General features: G+C 37.0%; 1 protein-coding gene across 1 annotated transcript in view; it reads left to right on the plus strand.

The window, feature by feature from the left end:
- The window catches only part of ADGRV1 (adhesion G protein-coupled receptor V1), a 556,689-nt gene that overhangs the window by 232,239 nt on the left and 308,073 nt on the right, over positions 1-16,377 (plus strand). Inside the window, exons 70-76 of the mRNA XM_035014847.1 lie at positions 184-657; positions 3,046-3,189; positions 5,818-5,992; positions 6,672-6,807; positions 8,620-9,725; positions 12,976-13,093; positions 13,996-14,167. Of these exons, the coding sequence (XP_034870738.1) occupies positions 184-657; positions 3,046-3,189; positions 5,818-5,992; positions 6,672-6,807; positions 8,620-9,725; positions 12,976-13,093; positions 13,996-14,167 (2,325 nt within the window). The remainder of the gene's footprint in view (positions 1-183; positions 658-3,045; positions 3,190-5,817; positions 5,993-6,671; positions 6,808-8,619; positions 9,726-12,975; positions 13,094-13,995; positions 14,168-16,377) is intronic.

Raw genomic sequence — 16,377 nt, forward strand, 5'->3', positions numbered from 1 at the left:
CATATACTTTCACGGTGCTAGTATCATTCCTCCATACTTTCTAAATTGATTATTTGGGGCATCTGGCTTTGAATATAATGATGCACAATTAAAAATTTTTTTTATATATTATAGAGGAAAACATAAAGGATTTTGATTCAGTATACTGAATTATGTGACTTTGTTGGATTTTTTTGCTTTTAGGTTTACTGGGAAATAAGCAGTGAGTTTGATATTACAGGAGACTTTCTTTCTACAAAAGGATTTTTCACTATTGCTGATGGAGAGAGTGAAGTGAGCTTTGATATTCATTTGCTCCCAGATGATATACCTGAGACAGAAGAAGATTATGTGATCCAGCTTGTTTCTGTAGAGGGAGGAGCAGAACTGGATCCAGAAAAATGCATCACACGGTTCTCTGTTTCTGCAAATGATGACCCACATGGAGTATTTGCTCTGTATTCAGATTATCAGTCACTCTTTATTGGGCAGAACCTTAGTAGATTCATCCAGATTAATGTAACCCGGCTTGCAGGAACATTTGGAGATGTTGCTGTTGGATTTCGCATCTCATCTGACCAAAAGGAGCGGCCAGTTTTTACTGAAAATGTAGAGAGGCAACTGGTGGTCAAAGATGGTGCCAGATATAAAGTGGACATGGTACCAGTGAGGAGTCAGGTTTGTAGCATTTCTTCAGTTTCCCGATCATTCCAATGTAACTCCTTCAGAAGAGCACTGGCTCATCTCATGATCAGCTTACAATCTTACTGAGATATTTAAATGTAATCATAGAAATGCATAATAATAATTGGATGATACATTTGCAGATCATAAATGAATTAGGTATATTCCCATTTGGAGATAACATATTTTTGTCTAAACAGTAGCAGGCACTTATGTAGGACTTACTCTTACATCCCTGTATTCTTTGGGAAATTGACTCAGTGCCCCGACCCTGTTGATTAATTTCTAACCTCCATTTCCTATTTCCGAAAATTTTCAATACTGGAATAAAAACTGCAAAACTGGGGAAATGAGAGGTAGATTAACTTAACCAGAATATGATTATATCAAGTCTCATTTACAAGTTAGAAGAGTTTTTTAAAAAATACAGTGTGCTTGAATTATCTACCTTGAAACATTTTCCCATACATATCTATGTAACATTACCTTCTAAATGCATTCAGGTTTTAATCTCTGTTAATGAACACCAGAGGACATTCCTTAGCTTTTCTAGGAAGAGCTTTGTATTATTCTATAGTGAGATTTCATTTGATAGTAAGACATGCTACAGTGAAGATCTGATTATTCTGTTATTTTACTAAGCAATGTGGATAGTATAAAACTATTCTCACACTATGTATAGGAAAACCAAAATATGTGATGTATATTACATGGACTAAAACCCTTGATCTGCCTAACTCGTAGACTGTGTCTTGTAGTGGGTGGTACTTGGTACATTTTGAGGGACGTTAGTCCTCTTCATTTCCCTGCAAAAGCTGAATGGTATACAGTTGACCTTTGAGCAACAAGGGTTGAACTGTGCAGATTCACTTATATGCAGATTTGTGTCAGCAAATGCAGTACGGCACCGTAAATGTCTTTTCCCTTCCTTATGATTTTCTTAATAACACTTTCTTTTCTCTGGCTTACTTTATTGCAAGAATACAATAGTAATATATAAAAACTTATAAAATATGTGTTAATTGACTGTGCATATCAGTAAGGCTTCTGGTCAACAGTAGGCTATTAGTAGTCAAGTTTTGGGGGACACAAAAGTTATATGCATGTTTTCTCCTTCTAACATTTCAAAGAACAATGCATTATATCCAGAGCATGAGGGGAAAAGGGAACCACTGAAAAAATCCTACCCTTGATTTATGCCCATGTCACACCTGAGCAGCCCAGCCAGTGAACTGCGTGGGGGAAGGGAACGCCCCTAGAGGAGAGGTGGGAGACACAGGCTTAAAGTAAGGACACTGATTTATTTCTGTTTCCTTAGCACTTGATCTGTGAGTCATGTTCAGTGAATGTCACTTTGAAAAAATGAAGATTGATGGAATGAATGAAACATCTGTTATCCTCAAGTTACATAACATTGAAACTACTAGGGTACATATTGTGTATATTTGGAGGGCTGTGGTGTATGTTTAAATAAGTTATATTTAAAAGAAGAACAGACTCCACAAAAATAGTTACTTTTATGTTCAATAAAGATGTACAGAGTTTTTAATAATATTCTAGGTTATGGGATAACTTGGGGGCTTATCCATTATCAATAACAATATTTCTCTTGGGAAAATGTTTTATAAATTTCAAAAAAAAAATTTAGGGTAACATTAATTTTTAAATTCAGAGTTTCCCTTATTTATTAGATTTGAAAACTTTATTTTTTTTTTATTTACTTGAGAGAGAGAGAGAGAAGGAATGGGGGGAAGGAGCAGAGGGAGAGAGAGAAGCAGGCTTCACACTGAGCAGGGAGCACGATGCGGGACTCGATCCCAGGACCCTGGGATCGTGACCTGAGCCAAAAGCAGATGCTTAACTGACTGAGCCACCCAGGCACCCCTAGATTTGAAAACTTTAAAAATTGGTAATCTAATACATTTCATTAGTAATTTTTATTTATCCAAAATATTCAGGTAATCAGTATACCTAAATCATTATCCATTTTGAGTAAATTTCATTGGAGTATTATTTATCCCTTAATGAAGAGGAAGAAAGAGAGTTTTGCTTTTAGGAGCTGATTCTGTTCCCCAGTGAGCTCTTTCTTTCCTGTGGTACATGATTCATTCTATTACTAACACTACTTCTGTACATCATTCTTGAGGCCATTTGGGCACACATGGAGAATTTGCAGATTTGTGCTTTTTACACTCTATCACTCATCACCTATGGTCTTCATACTGGTGATTTGTTTTATAACCTGGAGGGAAAGGCATATATTGATGAAACTGTACAAAAGGACCCTGTGCAGTGTGCTAATGACTCATGTCAAATGTCAGTATTTTTCTCTGGAAATTATTTTTTGCTACTAAAAAAGTCATTGATCTTGTTTGTTTATAGGTCTTCCTATCCCTGGGCTCTAATTTCACCTTGCAACTGGTGACGGCAATGCTTGTCAGTGGACGTTTCTACGGCATGCCAAAAATTCTCCAGGAAGCGAAATCCGTTATCCTTCCTGTCCCTGAGAAAGCTGCCAATTCTCAGGTAATTGGTCCTGGGTGTGGAACCAGGCAGGAACCACTAGAGGGCAGCATTCATAGGAAGGATTAAAAAGATTCTTAGACATAAAATTTCTCAAAATTACTATTTTATTAAATCAGTATCAAAGTAGACATGGATACATTATATGAAAATAATTTGCCAAGTTTCAACATTTTCCTTTTTGGATATTTAGAAAGTTTCCGTCCCATAGAATTTGAATATAAAAATTTTTTAGATTATGGTCACTTAGAATGAAAATTTCCAGGTTTTTTAAGGTTGTTTTTAATAGAATATTTAATATTGAGGTATTTTATGCTAAATAATTAAAACTAAAATAAAACATCAGTTAATATTCCAGACTTTTTCATTTACTAGTATTGTGATTATTTGTCTTTCATTTTTGGAGCTCTTTTTATCATGACAAGTTTGTGCTGATGGAGATGAATGCTAAAGATGAGATCCTGTGACATGGTTGCCCCTAAATATTTGAATCTTCCACTGGAGTTCAATGTGGAAAGATTGTTTCCTGATCACTTCATAAGTTTACAGGAGAACAAAGAATATCTTGAGGGCTTTACTTTGTATGTAGGCTGGTTCTGTCAATATAGGAGCAAGACAGGGCTGTTGTCTTTGGCTCATGGTAATGTGTGTATTTTTGAGACCATGATGAGATAACATTGCATCCTGTTCCTTCAGATGGGAGGTCCTTCAGCTTGGTTAAGGCAGGCCTAGTCCAGTATGTGGACGTGTAGTCTACACAAATGATAGCCAGGTCTCGCCTGAACCTTGGGTAACGGGGTCTCTGACCATTAAGGGCATGCTCTTCAGGAACTCCCTCCTGGGCTTCTTCTCCATAGAGAATGAATTTGCTTTGTCCCCTAAATGGAATCCATCAGCATTAAAAATAACTGAGGGGCGCCTGGGTGGCTCAGTTGGTTAAGCGACTGCCTTCGGCTCAGGTCATGATCCTGGAGTCCCGGGATCGAGTCCCGCATCGGGCTCCCTGCTTGGCGGGGAGTCTGCTTCTCCCTCCGACCCTCCTCCCTCTCCTGCTTTCTGTCTCTCATTCTCTCTCTCTCAAATAAATAAATAAAATCTTTAAAAAAAATAAAAAAATAACAGAAGAATAGTGAGTTTTCTTTCTCCTGTACCTCATCTGTTCATGAGAGAATGGAGGAATAGAACTTAATAATACTTTGAATAGTTGTCTTCTTTTTTGCTCACAGGTTGTTATAAAAAAGAATTCCTTTCAACATGAATCATTCATTTGGCATAGCAAAATATTTCCTACTCCTTGTTCACGCACATGGTTACAACATTTATCACTTCAAAGGGCAAGATTGGGGCCAGTTAGGATGTATTCCTGTCCTTGGTGTATCCTCTGTACTCCTTACCAGTATATGTGTGTGTGTGTGTGTGCACGTGCATGCAAGTGCATGTGCTAGGTGGCTAGGACACTTTCAAACAACCCTAGCCATGTAGCATGCATTATCATAGATATACCAAAGGTTTTGACAATTCCTAAGCAAAAGCCTCACTGTAATAGGGAATCTAGGCTAGTGTCAGGTTGAAGTTTCATTTTTGTTTTTATTTTCTTTTTCTTTCTACCCCAGAAGCTATCCTGGGGTACCTTCTCATACTTTTCTGTTACTTTCCATTCCAGTTTAAAATGGGGAGCATAAGGGGCATCTGGGGGACTCAGTCAGTTAAGCATCCAACTCTTGATTTCAGCTCAGGTCATGATCTCCGGGTCATGGAATCTAACTCCGCGTCGGGCTCTGTGCTGGGCATGGAGCCTGCTTAAGATTCTCTCTCTCCCTCTTCCCTCTCCTCTCTCTTTTTTTCTCTGCCTCTCAAAAAAAAAAAAAAAAAGTTTAAAAAAATGGGGAGAATGAGTCTTAATATAGAACTGTCAATCATATGGTATCCCAATTTATAGAATTTAGGACCAAAAGAGGTAAACTGAGTTATCCAAATCACAATGTGAAGCTAGGAATCTAGTTTTATTTTTACTGATTGACTAGAACTTATTTCATCTAGAAGTCACTTTTAAATCCCAGGGTTCCCTGAGAAGTTTACCATTAAAACAAAATCTTACTTGATATGGATTAAAAAGATGATTATTTTAAAAAAATCTTTGGATGTTTCTGATCCTCAAAAAAAAAAAAATTGAATTGAATCAAAGAGCTGAGAAGAATCTTGATAGAAAATCTAGTTCATGGTGCTCATTTTATAAATGAAGAATTTGTTGTTATATCTTAGAAAGATGTCCGATTTCAGTTCTAAATAAACCAGGTTCTATAAAAACCCACAAACAAGTCATATTAAAATGCCATTTTTAATCTTTTGCTTTCATATAACCATAATTACATTTATCTTTCTTGAATATTATAAATTCATAGGATTCCATTTTGATAAAAAAATAAAGGTATAAACTATAATCAGAATTATAAAATAGAATAAATTTCCAAGTCTCAGATGTCATTTCTTAAACATTACTCTTTAATTGAATATATTTTAAAACAAGAAAATATGTTGTGTAAACAAAAAGAAAGTTGACTTTTAATCCACTCTTCAGAAAATGGGAACCTTTAGGGAGAAATAAAATATTCTAAGCATGTTTTTCCTCAGGTTGGATTTGAATCTACCTCTTTTCCACTCATGGACGTCGCTGCAGGAACCAGCCAAGTTGTGATTTCTAGGAGAGGCACGTATGGCTCGCTCATGGTTGCCTGGGGGGCTGGATATGCTCCTGGGATAGAAATCCCCGAATTCATTGTTGTTGGCAACATGACCCCAAAACTAGGTGAGTTGTCGCTTTGCTAAGATCTGCCCCGTAGAACATAGAGATAGATGTGTGATTGGCCACTAATTTTCTTGGCTCATTTCCTTACTTTGGATAATGAACTATTTGTTTTCTAATACAGTGCTCCCATATTTTAGTGATCAGAGTTGCCCAGTCTACTTGGTAAAAACGAGAAGCTTTATTCAGTCAAATTAAAAACTTCATATGGCACCTGGAAATAGTGGTCACTAAGCAGCCAACTCTGTGGATATATTAGGAGTTTGTTAAAACTAGTTCTAAAAACCTAATGTGGCTTGTACAGTAACAACAACAACAAAAAAAGGCACATCTTTGTATTCATTTACGTGTTCACCGGAATATTTCTGATAATAGAGCAGCTGTGGCTTCATCTCCTTTGTGTTTTTATTCTCCTGTTAGCTCTGGGAGGGTCAGTGAGCTGTACGCATTAGATGACCTGACCTCTACTCTGCAGAGCAGACAGGGAATGAGGGCAAAATTTTGGTGTAGGGACCTTTCTTTCAGTTCACGTACCCTTCTCCCCAACTTTTTTAGTGTATTACCTCTTGTAGATGGTCATAGAATTCTGGAAAAGACTCTATTTTACTACACTTTAAGAGTTGAATCCCAGTGTAAGAACTCAAAAATAATAACCTGCTTCCCTTCTCCTATTCCCGTTCAGGGAGCCTTTCATTTTCCCATGGAGAACAAAAGAAAGGAGTCTTGCTGTGGACATTTGCCAGTCCTGGTCGGCCGGAGGCCTTTGTTCTTCACCTCTCAGGAGTACAGAGCAGCGCCCCTGGTGGGGCTCAGCTTCGGTAAGATCAGTTTGATTCTCACCCAGCACAGTCTCTGAGGAATAATCTGGGATTTATCAGTTGAAACAGAAGAAGACACAAGGATCGCTTTCCCTGGAGCAGATGCGGAAACGGTTTTAGTGTAGAGCCACGCGTGGCCTGCATGCCAAAGATGCCACGGAGGGAGGCCGACTTTCATAGAGCCACCCCCCACTGCTGGCTTTGAAGAGCGTTCTCTCTGAGCTCTCACTCAGCAGTGTTGGTCCGGAGGAACATCTCCACTAAGAACCGTGATGGCAAAGTCAACTATTATTAAAGAAGTCTGTCTTCTGAGCATCTGCTGAAACATACCTCATTTTCCTAAGGGATTAAGAATAAGAATCGGCTATAATGTGACTTGTACCAGTAGCTCATTTGAGTTTAATTTAAATCAGTATGTTTGCAGATAGATATGTCCCAACCAGAAGCAATTTACTTTTCTCATACCTGGGGTGGGCTTGATCAAAACAGCAGAGGACAGACCTTAGAGACAGATTCATGGATTTAGTCCTGGCTCTGCCACTTACTTGCTGTGTGACTTTGGGAATGTTACTTGATCTTTCTGTCGTTGACTTACTTGGAAAATGGGGGAAAAGTGCAGACAACACCAGTGTGTGTTCAAGTATGTTTGTATACATGTTTAGGTGTAGGCGATATTGGTTGGCAAAATCAAATATGGTTTTAGATTATACATATGCCGTTTAAAAAATGGGCACAGAACGTATTGCTGGGTAACAAATTTAAGTGCCTTTAACAACAGCAATAGTTAACAGTTTTATAGTGCTTACCCTAGACCAGGCATTGCTTTAAAATATTTTATATATACATACACACATATATATATATAATTCATATGTATATATATGAAATAAATGTGTTATATATATTTTACATGTATATATATGTTTACTATTACTCTTCACAACACCCATATGACATGGATACTATTATTAGTCCCTTTAGATGGAGAAAGGACTCACAGATATGTAACAGACCCAGCATCACACAGCTAATAAGGTTGGGACCATGATTTGAACCCAGGTTGCCTTCTACTGTCTGAGCTTTTAACCACTGTGCTATGTGTTGAGTGATGGGTGCTTGACACTAGAGAGTGATGGACTCTGGGGTGTCCTTCCTAAAGGATTAAAAGAACTGATTAAAAAAAAAAAAACTGTGAAAGAAAATATGTCTGTGTCCTGAATTCTGTTGATGGGCCACCTGTGTTAGCTCTGGTAAAGCTATTAACTCCCAACAAAACTCCACAGGGAAAAGCTAAGGATAAATCACTCAGTCATGGATGTTTCTTCAAATTCATATGTAAAATTTTAGCAACAATTGTGTGAGAGAATAGTTCCATTACTGGCCACCTGGAAGAAGCAAGGATTTTACATCTAATGGGGACAACTATTTCTATTTGGTAGATAAGAAATCTGGCTGATATCCCAGGATCTTGAGTTTTTGGCTGCTTGTGTACTGATCTTAAGAGAGAGCCTGATATTTCAGATTCTTCAGAGAGCTTCTCTGGGATAAACTGGAGAAACAGACCAGAGACCTATAAGCTCTTCATTGGGCTCCAACTTGTCAGGCTTGTCCCCCACAATTGCAGCTTCTGTTCTTACATTTCGTGTGTTCTGGTATATTCATCAATAAGTGAGTAGGGTTTTAGGGAATTTGAAAGGGCATGCCATCCTTAAGATGCCCTCATGAGAAGCACCTTAAATATTTGAAAAATGAACCTCTACAATGGCATTCCTACTTTTTATCAGTTCTTTCATGTTTTTTTTTTTTTTCCAGATCAGGTTTCACCTTTGCTGAAATTGAACCAATGGGAGTCTTTCAATTTTCCCCTAGTTCTAGAAATGTCATGGTGTCAGAGGATACACAGATGATCAGATTATATGTCCAAAGACTGTTTGGGTTCCATGGTGATCTTGTTAAAGTTTCCTATCAGACAGCTGCAGGAAGTGCAAAGCCCGTGGAAGACTTTGAGCCTGTTAAGAATGGGGAACTGCTTTTTCAAAAATTCCAACCTGAGGTGGATTTTGAAATAATCATCATTAATGATCAGCTTCCTGAGGAAGAAGAAATTTTTTACATTAATCTAACTTCAGTAGAAATGAAAGGATTACAAAAGTTTGATGCCCATTGGAGACCACGCCTGAATCTAGGTTTTAGCGTGGCACTGATTACAATATTGGATAATGATGACCCAGCAGGAATGGATGTTTCTTTCCCTAAGACAACTGTGGCTGTCGCAGTTGACACAGCTCTCATTCCTGTAGAAACTGACTTCTTGGCCACATACCCTGACACGACCAAGATAATGGCTGTTCCACAGCCCACCAAAATGGTTGACATTACTGAGGTGACTGGTGCATCTGCCATCCCTGAGAAGCTTGTCACCGTTCCTGATACATCCGCCTTGTCTGAGACGCCTGATGTGGCCACCGTGACTGCAGATGTTTCCGTCCATGGAATATTTAGTCTTGGGCCACCTACTGTTTATGTTGAAGAAGAGGTGGGAAATGGCACATTTAATGCTGCAGAAATTCTTATTCGAAGAACTGGTGGGTCTACTGGCAATGTCACTATAACAGTTAAAACTTTCGGTGAAAGATCTGCTCAGAAGGAACAAAATGCATTGCCCTTTCATGATATCTATGGGATTTCCAACCTAACGTGGGCCACTGAAGAAGAAGATTTTGAAGAACAAACTCTTATCCTTACCTTTGTAGATGGAGAAAGAGAACGTAAAGTATTGGTTCAGATTTTGGATGACGACGAGCCTGAGGGGCAAGAATTCTTTTACGTGTTTCTTACAGACCCCCAAGGGGGAGCACAGCTCGTGAAGGGGAAGGATGACAGTGGATTTGCAGCTTTTGCCAGTATCATTATTACAGGTATATCTCTGGAGTAATGGACATAAAAATGTGCTTGTGCTACAGAATTTATAATAATATTATTCTGTCTTAAATTTAATTTGAGAGGGTGAATTACTTGAATCACTCATAGTTATTATTAAAACGTTGTTTTCTTGTGGCATAGACCCATAACATGAACTCACGATGTTGTTCTGAGGCGCCAAGCTAGAATTTAATGGACTATAAATGTCACTTAGCTCTGAGCCAGTTAAACAATCTATAAAATTTATATTATCACAATATAGGGAAAACCTTAAAAATGCATAAGTCCATGTTCTTCCTCTGGAAAATATTTAATTTAATTATCCAAACACATGATTGCCTATCCTGTTATGAAACCTCATTCTGAATTTCTAAACCACTTTCAATAATCCATCCCCAAAATCTAAGTCTCATTATCAGGAAGTTCTTCCTTTATGTTGGGAAATAGATTGAAAATATTTTCTTTTGTTCTCCTCTTGAACCAATGCAGTTTATATAACTTTTTTTTTTTTACCATTGTAAAAATTCAATGATTTTTTTTAGAGTTCCTCATACCTCTTATAAAAGGTTTCAGTGATAGTTTGTAGTTTTCGTTTGAAATCATACTGTATTTCTTAATGTGGTTTAGCTCAGCTTGTCAGTACCTTACACTAATTAGAGTATTGACAAGGCCATCTTATGATTCTTACCTACTCTGCTCTTTTTTATAAGCATTTATGAATTATATATAGTGCTTTACAGTTTCAGATGACACCATGATAAAATAATGTAGTGGAAAGAAAACTAAATATCACGAAGCCTATATTTATGGCCCAGATCAACCATCAATTGGGAAACCCAATGAAATCATTTAGTGTCTACTCTTTATGTTTCTCTTTTATAAAAAGAAAATTTTAGAATAAACATCTTTATGGTCCACTTTTAGGATTTGATGCCTCCTCCTAGAATTTTTATTGTATGTTAGCCATTCAGTAATAATTTAGTCATAATTTTGCAATTGCATAACTTCCTTTTATACCCAGCACCATCCCTTTATGTTACCCAACAAATTTACACCAGTCAGAATTGTTATTTATTCCTGTTCCTCCAGTTTATTGAGTATTATAAATTCTAATTCTATTGACCAAATTATTTACTGATTTTGATTCACATTAGCTTAATGCCATCTATATTTTTCTATTAAAATTATTTTGAGACTCGACAACCTCCTCCCCCATTCCATGACATAGATATTTAATTATAGTTATTGGAATGACAGTCAAAATGTTTAGCCACTAGTTTGGCAGAGGCACAGACCTGTCAAAATGGTTACTGGAGGCTCCTTCCTATCCCAAGGATATCCCAGTCTAACTCTCCAGGCACTCAGTTGAACCTTGATGAGGTAGGTACTCTAAACGCTTACCTTCCCTACATAAGGTATATTGATGACACACAGATGATAAATAATCAACTCCATACCTACTTCTTACTGTCATGTGATGTAATTTACCTGACAACGTCTGCAGTACATTTGCATGGTCATATACCCCACATTTCCTTATTTGTCTTCTCCTCTCCTGGCTTTTTAACATAGTATTTCCCTTTTAACCACATCATTAATTTTTCCTATTCCTCTTATCTTTAGCTAATCTTCATAGTCTTTTCACATTTAGATTTTATTTTATTTTATTTTATTTTTTAAGATTTTATTTATTTAATGACAGAGAGAGACACAGTGAAAGAGGGAACACAAGCAGGGGGAGTGGGAGAAGGAGAAGCAGGCCTCCCGCTGAGCAGGGAGCCCGATGCGGGGCTCGATCCCAGGACCCTGGGATCATGACCCGAGCCGAAGGCAGACACTTACCGACTGAGCCACCCAGGCGCCCCTCACATTTAGATTTTAGAACAAATTTTCAAAATAATATCAGGAGAAAATAGCTTATTTAGTTTTGGGTTTGATCATTAGCACATTAGAAGTCTTGATTCATCTAATTAGAAACTTGACATCAAATTAGTCATTGTAGTTGTGGTAAAGGAAGCATTAGGTTCAATAGAAACCATGCTAAATGCTATCGCACTGGAAAAGAAAACACTTGTGCTTGTGAGAAGTTTGTAATCTATTTGGAGAGACCAAATTCCCACCAAAATGACAAGAAAACCAGTGCTGCTGAAGAAAAAAGTTGATGGCATGTTCTGATGCAGGGCTAAGAAGTGATCATAGTGATTAACGGGTGAGGATGATGATTGGCAGTCTAGTGGAAACAATGCCCACATGAGACACCAGGACAAAATGGTCCCTAATTAATAGGTTCCACATTTACTCAAACTTGAAACCTGCAGAATAAGGGCTGGTGGCTACTGTCTCTCCCCCAGTGAGACCATTAGGCGGTTTTCTATTTCCTTATCCTGACCCCTAACTTCAGATGTTCTGTCTCCTTGGAACTTCAGCAGTCAGGTTTCGCAATGATGGGTACAAGTAGTTTTTGAAGCTTATTGCTTCGGGGTCATTGCTTTTAGGATCACTTTGCAAAACTGGCGTTGGGAAATCGAAAGCAGCAGGAACTGTTTACTGGCATCTCTCTCGTCTGAAAAGCCAGTTTATGAGCTGGCAAAGATTTGGGGTGACCATTTCAGTGTGGTGTGGACCCTAGGTTTGTTCCATTTTAAACACAATTTGTAGTATGATAGTGCATGTAACCTGAAATGTTGCTCAGAGGTGTTTCTTTTACTCAGAGATACTTAGGAGCTCATTAATAGTTCTGTTTTTCTCTGGGGCAAATAAACAAATGCATAACATAAATGCTCTTATAGGAAGGTAAATCAGTTAAATGGAGTTCATTATTCAGTATATATTCTTTAAACACTTAAAATATGCTGGGCACTGCTCTTGATAGTGAGGATACAGCAGTAAATAAAAGCATTGCTACTCCATTAGGATATAGTAACTTTAAACAGTCAACATATGTAAAATGTAAAGGGCTATCAAATATAAAATAATCTCATCAGAGAGACATGAGCATGTATGTCAGTGCGGGGATACAGGATTTGATGTTTTCTTTCTTCTAGTCTAATGTTCTCAAAGTGTTAGCTACCTTGATATTATAATTTCGGTTCTACTCTATTTTTAGTAGAGATCTTTAAAAATTGTAACTTCCCCTGCTCACTTGTAATTTCTCATTTTTATACCATCTGAGCTGGAAAGATGAGTGAAGCACTGGAGATCTTTTAAAGTCTGAAGTATATTATAACCCTCCATTTTTCTTCTCAGGGAGTGATCTTCACAATGGCATTGTAGGATTCAGTGAGGAGTCCCAGAGTGGACTGGAGCTGGGTGAAGGGGCTGATAAGAGCAGATTGCATCTCACTGTCACAAGGCAACCGAACAGGTATGTTGATATATATTTAGAAGATGTAACATCCTTTGTGTCTATACAGTATTTAGTTTGGATTCATAAAATGGTAAAGACAGGATGAAATGCTAATAGAAGGTAGTGTGGAATTTGGTATGTCATTGTTCAGATGCTCTCGTCTTTTTTTGGTTTTTTGGGTTTTTTTGCTCTCGTTCTTAATCTATGATTTAACATAGTTGGTTAATGAGTATAACTTAGGGCCACCTTGAATATTTTGTACTTCATAAAATACCATACAGATGTCAGCTTATGTAAGTCATCATTATAGCATATCTACTATTCTCTGATTGCTCTATGTAACTGTTAAATGTTAGGGAAACCTGGAGTACCAAAATTTTGCTTGCAACTTAATACTCTACAGTACCCAACTTCTAAATGCTCATTACAGACGTGCATGTGGTATGCACCCACGTACATGGATATAAATGACCTTTTCCATTTGGGGTGTAAATTCTCTGGAAATGTAGGTCATCTCTTGCCCCTTATTTTTATAATAACAACCATTTTTAGCAGTAATGTGTTTCCTTTAGAAGAATTCTTGACAAATGAAGAACATTTACTTGAAGGCAGGGGTACTCTATAATTTTTATTCTCATATTTCTGGTACGCAATAGGCAGAGTATGCAGAAAAGTATTATTTGTTTCCACATTCTTGGTACATAGTAGTTTAAGAAATACTTAGTATTGAATAGAGTGTGGTGGAAGAATGCCACATAAACTCTGACCTTAATTTCTTAACTGTAATGAGGAGAACTGGTTATTTTCAGCATTATCAGTGGTCAGGGAAGTGCTGTGCTTTGGGTGAAGAGGTACACTTAAGCACGGTGATGACACGTTCTGCATTAGACACATTTGCATAGGTTTTGCTTTGTTCCTAGGGCCTTTGAAGATGTCAAGGTCTTTTGGCGAGTCACACTTAACAAAACAGCCGCCACGCTCAAGAAAGATGGTGTGAACCTGATGGATGAACTTCTTTCTGTGTCAGGGACCACGACCTGTACAGTGGGTCAAACAAAGTGCATGATCACCATTGAGCTCAAACCAGGGAAGGTAAGAAATGATGAGGAGAGCTGTATTTTCAACTTCTAATTACATTTCTTTAGAATTAGTAATTTTAAAGTCACTTTATTGAAACTTACACATTGGTTATGTAGAGATCCTTTGTGTCTCGCCTAGCCATAATATCTAAATCTCTTTTCTGGGTAATAGACTTAGGACTTACAAATTATTACATTATGAATTTTTTAGTAAGCTCGTCAGTTGTGCACCTAAAACTGATACAATGTTCTATGTCAATAATATCTCAATAATTAAAAAAGCTCATCAGTTTTCTCCATTTCTGTTTTTTGTCATTTCCAAGATTCTTCCTGGACCAAGTGCTCATTGTGTGAATGGTCTCTTGAGTCATTTTCAGTCAGATTAATTTCTCTGGGAAAAAAAAAATCTCTGATTACTCTGAATGTTTAATGTTATGCTCTTATCATACTTGTAGTTTTGGCCAAATCCTATTATATCCATAGATTTCATCCATAGAATGAAAGTTTTCTCATTCTTTATTCATATATAGAGAGTTCAGTTTTGATCTACTAAAGAAGCACTGAGGCCATGCTTGATGAGCATTTGGATAAATTTCTATGCATTCATGTTGCACATGGCACTTAGGAGACAAGCATGCCCTTGTCATTCCATAGGAATCTGCATTATTCATATGGTATTAGTCACTGCCGACTTACCAGAGCTTAAGTCATTTAGTAAATGTGTGTGACCTTTTTTTTTTTAATGTGATAATTTAATGCCTAAGGAGCACTCAATAGTATTTTTTCTTTGTCTACTACTTAGTTTATTAAACTCAAATATTTAATACAAAAACTAGAAATAATATTGTGAATGTTCAAAAGTATCGTGGTTTCTTTGTCCATGCCAAACACTTTAAACCGCAGAAAAAGCATGCACGAATACAATTGTTTCAAAACATATAACTATGCTTAAATCCATTCTAAATAACAATATTGTAGATTTTTTCATTTTTTCTACTTATTTTTTCACTTTCTGAGGATTACTCTACCAATTATATTGATCTTCTCTAAGGTTACAGTAATACTTATTTTCATACCTTCCTGGAATTGTAATAATTTTACTGGTTCCAAAAAAGAAATAATACTTACTTCAGAAGGTTACATATTCTTGGTTATCACCGCTTTGTTCTTTGTTGGGATTATGGGTCCTGGTTCTTGTCTAAAGTTGTTTCAAATGAGGATTGCTGGTCATCTGGTTGGGATCTATTTTAGGACTTCACTTGTTAGATCATTATATGTATATTTTTAAGTTCATGCCTTACAGGTTGATTTTTCTTAACACCATGTGTTTTCTCCAGAGTGATTTGTTCTTTGAACTTCGCAGCATCAGCTTTACATTAACTATTGCCCTATTACTCTCTCTCTTTTTTTTTTTTTTAAAGACTTTATTTATTTATTTGAGAGAGAGAGAGCATGAGCAGGGGGGTGGAGGGGCAGAAGGAGATGGAGAAGCAGACTCCCCACTGAGCAGCCACAGGGCTCCATCCCAGGACCCTGGGATCATGACCTGATCCTAAGGCAGCTGCTTAACTGACTGAGTCACCTAGGCGCCCCTGCCCTATTGCTCTTGAATATGGACCTGGTCAGTTAGAGATGTTAGAAATATATGCCTGCCTTGTTAGTATCTTGTTATATTTAGAAGGGCAACCTAGAGGCTTTAATCTCATAAGAGATGGGATAACGAATCTGTGTTCTTAGTACATCTCTTTTAGCTCATCTCTTCTGTGACAGTGAAACACACAGTTGTGTAATCTCTCAACTTGTGTGCAACTACCAGCATTCTTTCACTTCTGACTTGTTTTCATCTTCATTTATATGTGTTTCATAGGTCCTAATACTTTACTGCTATTCTTGGTACAATTCTTACTTTTTCTAGGAAGGATTATTTTATTCACAATTTTTTTGTTAACTCCTTCCTACTTACATAGAAAGAATGATTATCATTCTTTAATAAATGAATACATACTTAATCAAAGATATAAATGTCCAGGTATGTTAACACTCTTCTTCAAATTAAAATTAATAAAATATTAAGTACATACTATTATATTCACACTTATTTTCCATTATAACCACTTTTTTATACACTACGGTAACTTTTCTCCTTTAAGTACCCTTATAGGCTCAAATTCAACTAATTTTTTTCAATTAAAAAATCTTTATTTTTTTATTGACACAATTCTA

The sequence above is a fragment of the Mirounga leonina genome, unplaced genomic scaffold (genome assembly GCF_011800145.1).
Source record: "Mirounga leonina isolate KUSES-001 unplaced genomic scaffold, KU_Mleo_1.0 Mir_168, whole genome shotgun sequence".
Classification (NCBI taxonomy): Eukaryota; Metazoa; Chordata; class Mammalia; order Carnivora; family Phocidae; genus Mirounga; species Mirounga leonina.